This window comes from Rhipicephalus microplus, chromosome 5, assembly GCF_043290135.1.
Source record: "Rhipicephalus microplus isolate Deutch F79 chromosome 5, USDA_Rmic, whole genome shotgun sequence".
In the NCBI taxonomy this organism is placed as follows: Eukaryota; Metazoa; Arthropoda; class Arachnida; order Ixodida; family Ixodidae; genus Rhipicephalus; species Rhipicephalus microplus.
In genome coordinates this window covers 45,008,907-45,024,795 of record NC_134704.1, presented here as the reverse complement: position 1 = coordinate 45,024,795, position 15,889 = coordinate 45,008,907, and the positions used below count along the sequence as shown (strand labels likewise).

Sequence of the window (15,889 nt, the reverse complement as noted above, 5' to 3'; positions counted from 1 at the left end):
GGAGCTGCTAATTGCTTTACGATGCCACCGTTCTTATCGGAGCTGTCACAGAAACGGCTATCTCATTTGCGGTTCTTGCTAATCGCCGGAATGAGCGCCGCTATATAATGGCACATTTCGGAAAGAGTCGCAGCTGGCAGCCTGCACCACGAAGACGCGACCGGCTTTCTTCGCGTCGTGCCCTCCTCCTCCCCTTCTCGCCCCTTCGTGACACGTGGGGGGGGGGGAGATAAGCTCGATCTCTCGTATCATGTAGGCTTACCCGCATTTTTGCTTACTTACTGACTATATATAGAGTCCAGTATGCAGATAAAGTGAGTTGTTTTACAGCAAAAGTTATGCTTTCCAATGATGTGGAGTGCTTGAACTATGGTAATGCATGGAAAGGCTGCAATTAACTTGCACTTTCGAAACCTTTATCATGCAGACCAGTGGTCTCAAACACGTGCTATCGGCTCGTGCTGTCGGTATCGATATCAGCCCGTGCCTTGACACAGAATTAAGTCTTGCGTCTTTGCTATTTTAAATAGCAATGACATTATATTCTCGCCTGTCGCAATTAATAGCGCTTTCGTCGGGTGAGTTGCAGAGACGGGACTGGCCTTAAGCATTTTTTTTTTATCGCGGGGAACTCCACGCGCTCACGATGAGTTGAATAACCAACGTGGAACGGAAACTCGGTATTTTAGAATAGGCGTCCAGAATTTAGTCATTGTGGCTAGATCGATATAGTATCGATATGTCTTCTTGTAAAGTTGACGTCAACCATTCTACATAAATTTGTCTATATATGTATGGCAGGAAAAAAATCGTAAACAGGGGCATGCATGGAATATGGAACACGCATTCTTTCGAATGCCAACGTTTGGTGACATTTTGTTCAAATTCTCTCTCTCTCCCTCCTCCCTCTTCCCTACCCACGGCCACTTTCTTAACAGTGACGGTCTTCGCGGAATCAAACTTCGCGGCTGCATGCGGGCTGCTAGCTACGGTGAGTTTCAGACATCTCATGCAGACTGTTCACAACATGACAATGTGTGACAACATGTGACGTGTCTAAGCGCGCGAGCTTTATTCGCGGCATTCTTAGGCCTCACGAACAGTCATTTATGGTCTAAGGCTTACACGAAGTTTCCTTTTGAATGTCAGAAAAGGAAGGAAGAAATGCTGGCATAATGAGCACTTTTAGGGGCGAAGCTCCTTAGAGTGTGGGTCGTTCCTTCGTAGTTGTATGTTGTGGTAGCCACTTCTAGTTAGTTTTAAGAATTGTTGACTACGACGTTGTGTGTATATTTCTGTGAAAATAATGTCACTAGATAGCATTAGTAGTTTTCGTATGATGAGAAATTCACAGCATATCCACGGAGTGAATGATGATGAGCGGGGCGAAGCGTCCGTCCATCAGTCCGTCCTATGCGCGCTCTAGTTTGATGGGACGGACGGACGGACGGACGGACGGACGGACAGACAGACAGACAGACAGACAGACAGACAGACAGACAGACAGACAGACAGACAGACAGGCAGGCAGGCAGGCAGGCAGGCAGGCAGGCAGGCAGGCAGGCAGGCGCTTTGCCCAACTTATCATTATGCACTCCGTGGATATGCTGTGAACTTTATTATATTATCTTGTAAGGCAATATTTGATCCACCTATCTGGCCAACGTGTCGGCAGTGTGGAAATTGAGATGGCTTTTAATTATGTATTTTCTTCCAACTTTTGAAATTCAGTGTTTGCGCAATATGAATGTCTGACATAGTTCACAAAAAACAACAACAACAACACAGTGTCGAGGAACAACATTACTAGTTCTGATAAAGGTCAAGGTATTGACATGAACACACACGCAGTACATATGTCTTTTATTAATAAGGTCGTTAGTCAACACGGAAATGGAGGAGAAGGAAGGAGAGGAACGCATGCAAGTTAACCAGACGCACGTTCGGTCTACTACCCTACGGGTACGTTAAAGCTGCGATATTGTAAACGACAACTCTGCCACGTCCGTCGCGTTGCCGCGCGTTCAAAAAACAAGTGGGTTCAAGTATATAACAAATGATAGTTTAGTAAGAGTTGGTGGGTAGTGCTCTGCAAGTAATGATTATGTGAACATGATTTATGAGTGTTCATCGATGGAAAGACAGGATGCATTCGTAGCGTTTGCTGGTATGCATAATCTACGCACATGGCGGCTCATAAATGAACAAAAGTTGAATCATCCTCTATTAGAATGACTAGTTCACAAACTTATTTCCAAAAGTTGCATGTTGCGTATGGCACAGCCTTACTGATGAAGGCAGATCAGGGACGTTGTAGTAAGATGTGGCTCATTTACACCAGCAACCAGTAGTAAATGACTTTTTTTGTGATCATCCGAACGGGCATGGTGTCCCAATCGCTAGGATGCTTCTTTTTATATCCATGGGATGTTTTTTTTTATTTCTTTACATGACTAATAAGGAGAATAAAAGCACATAGAAAGCAAAATTATATTGAGAACTGGTCACTGAATAATGCTGCGACGGAACCACTCACAATCGATTTCTTGTTACTTTACGCAGATCATACATGGGTCACGACCGACTCACTCACGAATCGAATCACTCGGACCCAGTCACATTTTAATCAAGCCGTGAGTCTGAGTGAATCTGAGGGAGTAATACTGTGGTGAGTACAAACGAGTCTGCTTCATAAAAATTTTGGTAATTCTGAGTACGAGTGAGCGCTAAGCTCAAAAAATATTCCTTGAGTGAATCTGAGTGAGCGCAACGTTATTATTGTTTTATTTTTTTTGCCAACCAATGAGGCAAAAGTTTTGACCACATATTACACAACTCGGGTAACACGAAGGTTTGGCTGGTGGACGTACATGATTCTCTTAGCTTAACCTGCTACGTATGTCTAACGTAACTGCACATCGAAAATCACTTCGATTGCTAAACGCTTTGCGAGTTTTCTACGTGCGTTCCGTGTTCGAGCTTCGGCGAAGAACGGGAATCACAGGTGCCCGAAAGTGTAGATGGCTTGGGTTTTTCCGGCGTTATATCTGCAAAGAATAGAAAGGGCGCTTCAGCCAAATCGACCAGATTGATAACAACGAATGAACGGTGATTACCGTATTCGTGATCGGTAGTACATCGAAGAAGGAAGTAGCACAGCGCACTGAGAAGCGCTGCAGCCACCGATGAAAAGCCTATGTAGCGGAAGGTCAGGCTGGCTCCGATCTTGTCGACGCTCAGGCCTCCTACCAGACTGCCCACTGCCGAACCTGTGCGAGGTAGAAATGTAGTGGGTATTGCCGTTGGTGTCATTCATGTGGACTATTCTCTTTGGTCTATATCGAAGTCAGAAGTAGTTTATTGCGGGGCGACCACAATGGCGAACATTAATTGTTGAAAGCAACACGCAGCTAGCAATATTCATAAGCAACGCCACTTAAGATTATATACGGGTCCATCGGAACAAGCGGTATTTCGATGGGGATCAGTTAGTAGTAAGTATTTTATTTGCTGGAAGCAACTGGGCAATAGTGATTAATCTTGAGAATCATGCTAGCATCCCTGTCCTATACCGTTTTTCTTTTGATCCGCGTGACGTAACTTTGTGCTGAGTGATTTCCATTTTATAACTGGGTGACATTCAAAAGGCTGCCACCCATGATATAGACCGTAGTTTCAGATTACAGCGGTCATGATTATGACTGACTATCTTCCTCCATTAGCGCTAGGCCAACTTCGGGCGTTATTATATTCCGCGATAAAATGAGATTTCAAGGGCCACAGTAAGAATAATTTTGACAGGGAGCAGCAAGAGACGCACAACGGCAGGCAGCTGAGTTGGAGAGTACGTGGTAATGTGGCACAAGGAAGTATTCTGCAAGAATCTCATTAATGTTTTAACAGTATTCAAAATTGTCCCGTATAATAGGCGGGATCAAATTAAGCGCAACTGTTTAAAACGATGGTTTGCAGAAGTGTAAAAGGTTAAATACTGAACGCCTGCTCTTACCAAGGCCATCGTAGTTGGCTCCGAGAATGCAGACCATCGAGGCGGCAGTTCCAGGCCTGGCCTTCTTCTTAGCGAACACAGCCATAGCTGCGTACACCATCGGGAAAATGGCTCCCCCAACAATGTTCACCGCAAGCGATCCCCAGACATCTCGCAAGAACGAATAACCAATGACCTTGCACGCGAACAGCACGAACGCCAGCGAGTAGGAGTAGAAGTATCCTATCCTCCTAAGTATATACGCCGAAAGGAAAAACAGCACGGGTTCAGCGCCGAAGCACTGAATTGTCTTGGTCAGGCCTATGAGGTACGTTGGTGTTCCCAAGTCTTCTAGGAACCATGTCTCGAACGCGTTGAGAAAGCCCATCATGGATCCCACTAGGAATGTGAAGAAGGTGAAAAGAAGGATCTCGGGACTTGACAAGAGCTGCCCGATACCCTTGAAGAAGTTGACGGAGACTTCGGCGACGCGCATCCTAGGGACGGCGAGGATAAGAATCATGTCCAGAAGCATGGCACTAGCGAACACATAAAAGCACGGCCTGTAATCGGTAAATGTTTCGCTGCTGGCGACGTCCACTAAGTATCCTATGAGAGGCGACGTCATTCCGTAGCTTAGCGTGCCGAAGAGACGCTGTCTGCCGAAGATTTCAATGTCAGAGCCAAGTGCGTTGCTAACGGCGGCGTCACCAACGCTGTTCAGCGCTGCGGCCAAAGCGAAGCCCAGGATTGCGGAAACGGCGTAGATCCAGAAGTTTCGGTTATGGTACAGTGCAGCGTCGCAAGAGCACTTCATGTCACTTGGAATGAAGGGGAAGTCGTTTGTATTCCACTCGCTATTGCGAAGGTTCTTACATGGTTCAGACCCATTGGCCAACACTATTTTGTCGTCCAAGGTAAGGCTAGCGCTGACCCCTTCCCATACACGTTTTTCCGTTGACAGCACACAAACTAAGGAACCACTTCCGCTGTGAGGACACCGTTCCGATCTCGAAGTCCCAGTGATGTCGAACTCCCCCAGCGGGCAACTCAGATGACCCTGGTATGTCGCACCGTCAGATATGGCACTGGGGCAGAAGAAAGCGATACCGTAAAATACAGTGCACAGAACTTGCAGGACGATGATGACGGCGGTGACGTTCCGGGTTCGGTCGATAATGAAACCGCACACTGGCTTGAAGACGACCGCCGTGAGTGGCATGATGGCGAATATGACCGCCATCGTAGCCGGACCTATACCATTTCGTCTTCCCACGACGGCGATATACGGTCCGACGCCAGCCTCTCCTACAGAGAAAGAAACAGGCAAGCGCATGAAGTCAACTTGCATTCTGCGCTTCAAGTCGAGGCGGCGACGTGAACAATATCGTAAGGAAACGCCATTCTACGTTCCACATCACGTGTATTCAACGTTGTCTTCAAATAATGGTCTAGGAACATGTTTCAACTCCCTTTTTCTTATCTGAACTGTCAGCGTCTCCTTTCAGTCTGTTAAATCATTCTCAGTCTGTTAATGTCCACTGCAGGGTGAGGGCTTCTCCAAATTATATGTTTACCATATTATGTGCCAGATGATTTTATTTTATCGCTACGAGCTTCTAATTTCCTCACTCCATCGAACTCTTTGCATTTCTCGACTGGATATAGTCTCATAACACCTCAAGTTCTTAGAGTAGGCTCCTTTTTATATTCACGCTTTACCTAATTTCACCAGCCTACATGTGCCGTTAGTTTCTTGGCACTTTCACATCCAACGTGATTGGTGTGACGCGCCAACATTCCAGCACTTCGGCATATGACACATACAAACGCCAGACGAGCCCAGCCGACGATGCTAATTATGGACTCACTCAAAAAAAAAAAAAAAAAAACTGGTCATGGGAGACGTGTCTTTGCAAACTCGTCTTGGGAAGCTAGCTGGCCATCCCCAAACAAGGGCCAGCGAGTCGCCAAAACCAGGGGGCCCTGGAATATAGGCTCACTCATATTCACCTGTCGCCATCATGTGCACATCAGTAATGTTCTTCTTATCTACCTAGGCCCATCTCTATTTCATAGTAGGCCAAGCATACTCAGCCGCGCAGGTCACCCACTTTGTTTTTACATCACTAACCTGCGATGAATAGAAAGTAGTGCAGCTTGAAGGGCAGCAGTTTGCGGTTCACGCAGGACGGAAGCCAAGAGCAGGTCGCCGCTGGCTGCGTCGGAATCACGTCTTGATTCCTGAGTCATGAAAACAAAAGCAGGTCTGCGTGCCGATGCTTTCACGTTGCGACTACGCCGCGACTGGCAGTGCCAACACCAACTCATGAAAGCCAGGTTTGCGAATTAAAAAAAAAAGTTGTCACTATCCACGTAAAACTTAAGAAACAGAGAAGCTGGCCGATCATAATAAAGGGCCGGGCAAACGCCGCGTAGTCCACTTTTTTGCGACATCCGCCTCATGCTCTCGCCGAGCATATGTAGTACGGAAGCCTAGAGCAACGAAAACACATATTCGTTGACTCGTTTTGACGGACGCCTACCAATTCATTGGGTGAAGCAGAGAAAGTCAAGGGTAAATGGATATCTTTAAACAAAGGTGCGTTATCTTAGCTCTTACAACTATAGCTGTAAAGGCTATGGCAACGCACCCTTGTTTGGAGATATCTGTTTACCCTTTGCTGAAGCTGACTGTTGAAATTAACGACAAAGGGTAAAAAGAAACAGGAAAAAATACTATTCGTTTCAAGTGCATTAAATAAGTTGAGGAAAACATGGAAGCTTGAAGGGATGATTGATTGATATGTGGGGTTTAACATCCCGAAACCACCATTTGATTATGAGAGACGCCGTAGTGAAGGGCTCCGGAAATTTAGACCTGCTAGGGTTCTTTAACGTGCACCCAAATCTGAGCACACGGGCCTACAACATTTCCACCTTCATCGGAAATGCAGCCGCCGCAGCCGGGATTCGATCCCGCGACCTGCGGCTCAGCAGCTGAGTATCTTAGCCACTAGACCAATACGGTGGGGCAAGCTTAAAGAGACAAGAAATTCTTGAACGAGGAGTGTTACTGGAGTGAAGGCCATGCCATCTTTAAACCTGCAACGGAAACCGCTACCCGAAACGTGGGCCTCTGTGACATTCCATGTTGAGGAATATTTAACGAGTATATGTTTCATTGTGCAAAGGTATGCACAATGAAACAGACACAAGCATGCGTACAGTGCACAGAATAGCTATAAAATGCGGTAGCCGGGGAATTAAGGAAACGAAAACAACAAGCTACGTGCCCAGCATGCGGGACGTGGAGAAATGCTCAACACAAGCGATACAACAACACAGATGATTTACTTCCGCGTGCGTGCCAAGCGTACAAGCGTCGCCTCTGCTTTAGCCAGCGAGTGATCAAAAAAGGACGTTTGAAAAGCGCTAACCACTTCCCGCTTTTGTTGTAAACCATTCAGAGGTATAACCAATTGGCACAAAAACAATGGACAATGTAGAGATGACGACAGACGGGACGGAGCGCATAACTTCAACTGTCTGTTGTCTTATCTGTCGTCTCTACCTTGTCCATTGCTTTTTAGCGCTAATAAAATATGCCTGCAGTGAATACGGACCAACTATAGCCCAACTCAACCCTCTAATTCTGCTGCATCCAGGGGTTTGCACGCGCACTTTTATTTGCGCGTGATTATCCAAGATATACTTCCTTGCAACTCTTACTTTCTACGTTTCTACGGAGCTGCCCGAAAAGTGAGCGTAAGAGACACACACACACACACACACACACACACACACACACACACACACACACACACACACACACACACACACACACACACACACACACACACACACACACACACACACACACACACACACACACACACACACACACACACACACACACACACACACACACACACACACACACACACACACACACACACACACACACACACACACACACACACACACACACACACACACACACACACACACACACACACACACACACACACACACACACACACACACACACACACACACACACACACACACACACACACACACACACACACACACACACACACACACACACACACACACACACACACACACACACACACACACACACACACACACACACACACACACACACACACACACACACACACACACACACACACACACACACACACACACACACACACACACACACACACACACACACACACACACACACACACACACACACACACACACACACACACACACACACACACACACACACACACACACACACACACACACACACACACACATACACACACATACACACACGCGCGCGCGCGCGCACACACACACACACACAAACACACACACACACACACAGTGAGAGAGAGAGAGAGAGTCAAGAAAGTGTCACGTGGTCTGGGACGTCACCATATAATGTCCTCCGGCCTCCTCAGTACAGAGTGGCCAACCAGTACTTTCTCCAATTAATCTCCCCGCCTTTTTACGCACTCGCTCTCTCTCTCGCATTTGATTTGGCAATAACGAAAAGATGCAACCTGTAAATGCCATATATACGCGTAGAGTAACGTACTAAAATAAGTCCAACCAATCGTCCACTCAGCTGGGAATGAACAGCACAGAGTTTTTTAATAAACAGTCTTACGGACTACGTCATATATGTCAACAAATTTTGCGCGGCGTACTCTTTTCTAGCAGACTAGTTTTTTTTTTTCAGAATATTTAGACCTTCGAACACCACCACATCAAATGCGATCTACCTGAGACACTTTGTAACTAAAAAGAAGCAAGGTAGCGGATCAAGTTAGAATGAAGCCGCACACACTTACCGATCGGCGCATGTTTTATCCGCCTTCCCGTTCACAACAGAAGAACCAGCCGCTTTCGCAGCATCGGCGCCTTGAACCATTATGAATGCGCTGTTAACACTTCGAGCGCTTGTCGTCGATAAAGCGAGGACCCGTGTGAATGAGGCAGGTTTTAGGAGTGCTGCCAGAACAACCTGTCTGTTGTTGCAAGCAAAAAAACACTCACCGCGTTGCACATGCCGCAACGCCTGCTATGGCTCCGGCTGCATGAGTTACTTTTTATACATTCAGTCCTCACAACCTCGCCTTTTCCTGCACACTTTCCGACGTATTTTTTTTAATCTCCCCCTACGCCACTGCCTCGCTTCTTGGTTTCAGGCACTCGGTATGCGTAGTAGATCACGTTAGGGTGCTAGGAACGATTGCTTCTAGTTATTCAACGCCCGCTGCCGCTCGAGGAAAGAAGTTAGCCTGTGCCCTTGTGAAAACGCATGTTCCTTTACTTGTCACCGGCGCTCGCTGCTAAGATTTCAGGTGCGCTCTATTAATAGATTCGATGCCATGGTCGCATCTGCATCGTTTCGAGTAGCGAAGTCGAAGGAATCACTTTCGGCCACACTGTAAGAATATACATAGACTGTAGACGTACATCATGAAATGTGGGGTTTAACGTCCCAGCAGCAGCCAAGGGTCAGCAGCCGAGTACCTTGGCCACTAGACCACCGCGGCTGTAGACGTACACCATGCTTCCGGCTAAGAAACCTATCGCATTCAGGCCTAGTTTATGTGCAGGCATCTGACGAACGACGCAATCAGCAGAAGTAGCATTTTATGGAATGCCAGTTAATTTTAGAATAGCACATGAAGGCATGAACACCGTCTATAGACAGCCGCTACAGCTCTATAGCAATTGCTCGGTGTTTCGAGACAAATCCGATAAAAAACCTATAAACACTCGCCGGTGAATGTTTTGGCAATTTGGATTTATCTGATGAATTCCCGATTTTAGCGGACAGTATGACATTACCCCACTCTTTATCGAAAGGGTATTCTTTAAGCCGTCATTAACCTATCGGCCAACTTGGCTGATATAGAGTTTTCTTCACGTCAACAGTATCGACTGTGCGCTCAGACAAGGAACATCAACTTATGGGAAGACCACGGCAGCGCGAGACGATGTTTTGATATGCTGTACCCTAGGAGCACTGGGATGCGTCAACTCAAATCACATCGAATTTAGAAATGCTTTAAAATACGAGTATGTATACAAGCTTTGAAGCTGTAATACGCACAAACGTAGATGTTTGGTATAGAAGTATTTGCGCCTGTTGGTATCTGCGTTTATGCGTTCAAACCTTCCATAATACGTTACATGTATTTTGTTGTTTTCGTGGCCTGATATTATTATATCTAACATAATGATGCATTACGAGTATTTAAAAACTAAACTAAGTAATTCGGAGAATTGGGACTCACGAAAAAAACTGATAAATGCCGTCTCTCCCCCCCCCCCCCCCAAAAAAAAATAAACTTCGTGAAACTGCCTTTAATTTTCAAGAAAAACCCCGAAAACAAGAAGCTCTGCTTATAGCCTGAGCAGCCTGTGTCCCAGTTTTTATGTCGCATTTGACAATGCAAACGAACTTGACTTTCCTTACGTCAGAACAGCGCATTCAGTCTAACTCTGGGAACTGAAATCGAAAACGATTTTGAACGGTAGGCTTAGCTATAGGCAGCATATAGGCTATGGCCTTCAGTTACCGGCCGATCGGATACGTCAGCTTGCAAGGACGTCCTTATAATACTTATACCGACAACAGCGCAACAAAGCACAAGAGATAAGAAGGACACCAACGAGCGCTGAACTTACAACTGAAGTTTATTTCCAAAACAGAGCAGAATATAAAAAAGAGAGACATGAACGAAAGATTGCAAACCAATATTTGCAAATAACCAAAAAGAGGAATCACCCTATACGTCACTTACGAAGGTCCATGCGTGCGGGACATATAGAGCACTTTTTTTTTTTTCGTCAGAGCGATGGACGAAATGTTCACGCAAGTGATGCAAAGTCTACCAATTTCTGCTGCCTCAATTATCTGACGCGTTAGTTGGGAACCACATCACCACACCACTCAGCACTTTTCGAATAAGTGTTTGCAACCAGGAGCGACACACGTGCTGCATTGAAGGGCTAAGGGCCCACTGTTTATTTGGCGAGTATTGTTACCGCGTTCGCGCAAACGGTCATTCACACATCGGCCGGTCTGACCGATATATACCGCTTACCACATGTCAGCATGGGATTCCGTTGACCACACTCTCTACACATCCTGTGTAGCGGTTTCGGTGCTTCAGCTGGCAACCCGGCTCCTTCAGTTGTAGCAGTGTGGTTCTCATGGACAACTTCTGGGGAGCAGAGAATGCCACGCGAACCTGAACGCGTTTGCCGCCTTTTTCAATCCGTGGGAAACACCCTGAATATAAATAAGCCACTATACGGCCGTCTTCATTTTCCTGCATTCAGAAGTGGCACCTGCCTCCTCAATCAGCAGGCTACACTTATTACGTTTCAGTACAGCCTCAGCCACCAATACCACAACATGCCTTGGATAACCCGCTTTCTCCACGGTGACAACCGTCTGCGTGAACGATTCATGAACTGCATGCACGCATCACTTCTCGAGAGCATTTTTCGCGCACGTCTTAACAGTACCCCTTTTCACTAGCTTATTGAACGTGCCGACTGATAAGGCAAAGGTGGCTTCTAAGCACGCGGTTCATACCTCCAGCAGACCCTGATTACTACGGCAATGAAGAGCAATGCCGAGAAATCGCGTCTTTCGTTCTTCAGGTTTTTCATGCGTAGTGTCAAAGGAATTCATGAACGCTTAGAAAATATCCGAAATTTCTTTGATCCTTTGGTCAAAAACCTTCTCATCGCATTACAGGAACACTAAGAAGCTTCGACGAAAAAAGAAGTATAATATTTGACCCGCGCGCATGAAAGTCGTAGGTGACATAGGGTGATTCCTCTTTTTGGTTTTTTTTATTTTTATAGTCTTGCGCATGAACCGTTAGTTCAGGGGGGGAGGGCATTTTTTTTCCTCTCTCGTATTTTGTTGTTATTTACGCAATGTGACCCTATAGTTTTATGGTCTTATGACAGCAGCGGCATAAATTAACCTGATTGATTTGTAGGGTTTAACGTCCCAAAACCACCATATGATTATGAGAGACGCCATAGTGGAGGGCTCCGGAAATTTCGACCACCTGGGGTTCTTTAACGTGCACCCAAATCTGAGCACACGGGCCTACAACATTTCCGCCTCCATCGGAAATGCAGCCGCCGCAGCCGGGATTCGAACCCGCGACCTGCGGGTCAGCAGCCGAGTACCTTAGCCACTAGACCACCGCGGCGGGGCGGCATAAATTAACCTGACCAGCGACAAGTACTGCATGCGTGTCTATACAAAGAAATATCTTGCTGATACCACTGCAGTAACGAAGCACAGAGCATCGCACATGCAGACACAGAAACTACAGAAAGAAAAAAAAAATTCGAAGGCCAATTTAATGCAGTTGTTGAAATGTATGTTAAGCGGAGCGTGCGTTTTCGCTGTGTTCGCGGTCTGCACCACCTGCGCTGCGTTTCGAAGCGTATACATGCAACACTGTCCAGAAGCCTCCTGCAAATCGGTTCATGAAACAGCTGCAAACGTTTTTACAATGCGACTTCTACAGTGCGCTCCTACAGTGCGGCTTCGTACACGCTCGTCCATTGTTTAAAGAGCCACCACGGAAACATTGTTGTTCGATAGAATCCCGTTACAAAAATGTTTTATTTAAAAATGACGTGTACGTTATGTGCGCTCGCACATGTGCATCTTAATGTACGCCTACTCCTGAAAAACTGGCCATGATTTTCGACGGCTGCCATGATTTTCCTATATGTCTTACATTTGGGGTACACCGTCTATGTGACACTGCGCATCTGTGCATGCTTTGGCCAAAGTCCGGAATACGTGTGCGCCAGTCTGTGGCAATCGATGCACACTATACTGTAACTGTAGCTGCGTAGATGTATATACATGCCATATCAAACATCACTGCGCATAAGCAATGTTTCCTCGACAAGCTTCGAGTGCTTCTCGTGGGACACCTGAAACGCAGCCTCGGACTACGCCTATCCACCTGCCAAAACATCAACTTAAACGGATGCCCGTAGAACTTGCACTCTTCAGGATCGCAATCGACAATGGCATAGCGGAAATCAGGAGCGAATGACTCCCACGTTCACAAATGCGTTCGGTACAGTTTCTATTGGTGCAATTCGCAATGAAAATAAGAATGTCTTCCTCTCATGCAGCTAATATAATGTGGCCGAGAACAGAGCAGCTGCTTCACTGCTATAGCCTACTCGTCTACTATACCGTTATATACTGTCGCATCGGTCTCATCCACGGTCATTGAATGGGCGCTGCCCTCATATGCAGCTGTTCATATGTTCCACAGCTGGTAGCTACTGTGAACGTTTTCCACTGTTTACATAGTAATTATACAGCATGAACCTTCCGTAATGTCACAAACAAAGCAAAAGTAAGCAGCACATGCGCACGCCCATTGCCGTGACAAGTTTCCGTAGATTCACTATCCCGACCCATGCAGTTGACGTGGATCTTCGTGATTATGATTGCAGCAACAGGTCGTCCGACACCATGGCTGTGCACTCGTTACGAAACTTAAAAGGTGTCACGAAAATATTGCAATACAAGCGTCAACCTCAAGGAACGTACGCATATAAACACGTTCGCACATAAAGTAAAAAGGTTAGCCATGCTACGTCTATACCAGACTAAACGCATACAAGAAGCTATCAAGGAATATATCTTGATTGTCCAACGTGTTCAGGTAAAACTATTTTTCTGAACCCTATGTGAATTACGGGTCAGCGGAAACATAATTACCGCAGCAGTATTTTTTTTTACTTTTTATCTGATTTCCTCGAGGAGGAAGGTTTTTCAAGTTCAAAAAATTGATTTGAGAGCCAACACATGACATTCACGCACACACGCACACGCACTTTTCGGGCAACAAACACGCACAGCGCTCACTGCAAATTAATTTATTCGTAGCACTAAGACATGAATATATGCATGGGGTGCATGCGCACATTAACATCATAGAAGGCCAACAGAATACACTATTGAGACGTACAGTTTATCATCTCACAGCCTAGCACCGATAAACAGGGATTCACTTGGGAACAAAGATATCGAAGGAGCGCTTACACAGTGATCCTTATTATTTTTTTTCTAAGCCTCTAACACTTCACGTGCAGTTGTTCTTGCGCTTCTGCCCAGAATCTTCGTCTCAGAGAATCGTGTCTCACAACCACACAAAATGACATGCGAAACCAGGTGCGCCTATTTGTCATCTCGTTTGTTAATTTTTGGGCATGTTCGCTTAACCGGTCATTAATGCACGTTCCGGTTTGGCCGATGTCCACCTAGCCACAGGATAATGGTATCGAGTACACGACCCCCGTGCAACGTTAAAAAATATTTTACAATAGTTTCTCGAGACCTGAATTGTCACAGAATGTAGCCACGATCTATGGGCATCTTGATTTCGGTAGAAACCCTTCATCTGGACGTATAGTCAGTAATGTGCAGTCTAGAGGTTAGCCTCAAACGGTTGCCAATGATGCTCATCGTTGACAAGATGCATGACTGAGCCTTGGCGATCAACTTAAAACTAAAAAAACTAAGCGCTAGCTACATGTAGGGGTATATTTGTTGTAGCAAACTGTCTTTGATAAACCTCTACAGAGCTTAAGTTCAATGACGGAATGATGAATCGTATTCATTGATTGACTGACTGATTTTTTTATAGGTAGGCAGGCTGGTCGATCGGTCGGTTGGTTGGTTTATTTATTTAATTTTATTTACAGGCACTAAAGAAACACCTGGCTGATGATGCAACGTATGTTGTTACTCCCAAATGCTTATACTTAAGTGCATAGGTTTGGTTAGAGCACACAGCTCCACGTGAACGGATGTCTCATAGCCGTTAGCCACACCAGGAATGTGGTCCTCACTACAAGATACTGAACCAGTGACCTCGTATACAGACGATACAACACCATAACCAGTCACCAGCACGGCGGCTGCCATAAGAAGAGTACGTGTGAGTGTGCCTTCATTTTGTTTCACGTCGAAGACATCGACGCTGTACGCGGTTTGGATTTGCATGAGCGCACACCTAGGTCGGGCGCACTACGAAGGCCACGTCAAGCATCATTTGGCAAGGTGAAGGCGACAAGTAATGAGACTTCGGGTCGCTTCCTTATAGCGAGCGGTCTCGAAAGAGAAGCTATCATTGCAGCGAACGGCGACACACACCGAAGACGAGAGATGCCGAGGAACAGGAAAAGACGCGCAGTGCGCTCTTACCTAATATTTGCCTCGTGTTGCTCTCAAACAAGAAAGGCAACTTCCTGACTGACCTGTCCATGGGTGTTGGGCATGGCAGTGGCTGTTTGGTACTTCGCTGGAAAGAAAACTTTATTCGGAGAATTGTCGTTGGTCTTGACATCGTTGTAGTGCCGCTTCAGTAGCTGTTTGTTAACCTGGGGATCGTGACAGTGAGAAAAAGTGATGTCAAAGGTGGCGAAGAAAGGGTTGAGAGTACATCGAAAAAAGCAATATATTGTAATAGCTGGACTCACCTTTGGCGCCCTATATTTTAGTAGACCTATGAATTTTTTCATGATATTTCCACAAATCCTTCAAACAGTACTTATCTTGCCACAGATATATGTTATCTTGTCAGGCTTCTTTCTAATCATCTGGCCACCTGACCTTCAACCCCCCCCCCCCCCCCCCCCCACCATAGCATGCTTGCCTTCTCTTGATATCCGGCGCTTTTACTCCCAGTGACCTATGGTTATCTAGCCTTCCCGTTACATGGCCTATCGATGCCACGATTTCTTTTGATTGCGACTGAGATCTTCTTAGCACACGTGCGTTCTCTGACCCAATCAGGT

General features: G+C 46.1%; 1 protein-coding gene across 1 annotated transcript; it reads right to left on the bottom strand.

Moving 5' to 3' along the window:
- Positions 1-1,942: 1,942 nt before the first annotated feature.
- LOC119173886 (major facilitator superfamily domain-containing protein 6-like) lies at positions 1,943-6,252 on the bottom strand. Its single transcript, XM_075894313.1, has 4 exons — positions 6,123-6,252; positions 4,010-5,296; positions 3,117-3,269; positions 1,943-3,047 (listed from the first exon to the last, which is right to left on the bottom strand). The coding sequence occupies exons 2-4, from the start codon at positions 5,229-5,231 to the stop codon at positions 2,938-2,940; spliced, it is 1,485 nt and encodes a 494-aa protein (XP_075750428.1). The 5' UTR covers positions 5,232-5,296; positions 6,123-6,252; the 3' UTR covers positions 1,943-2,937.
- Between the last annotated feature and the right edge of the window lie 9,637 nt (positions 6,253-15,889).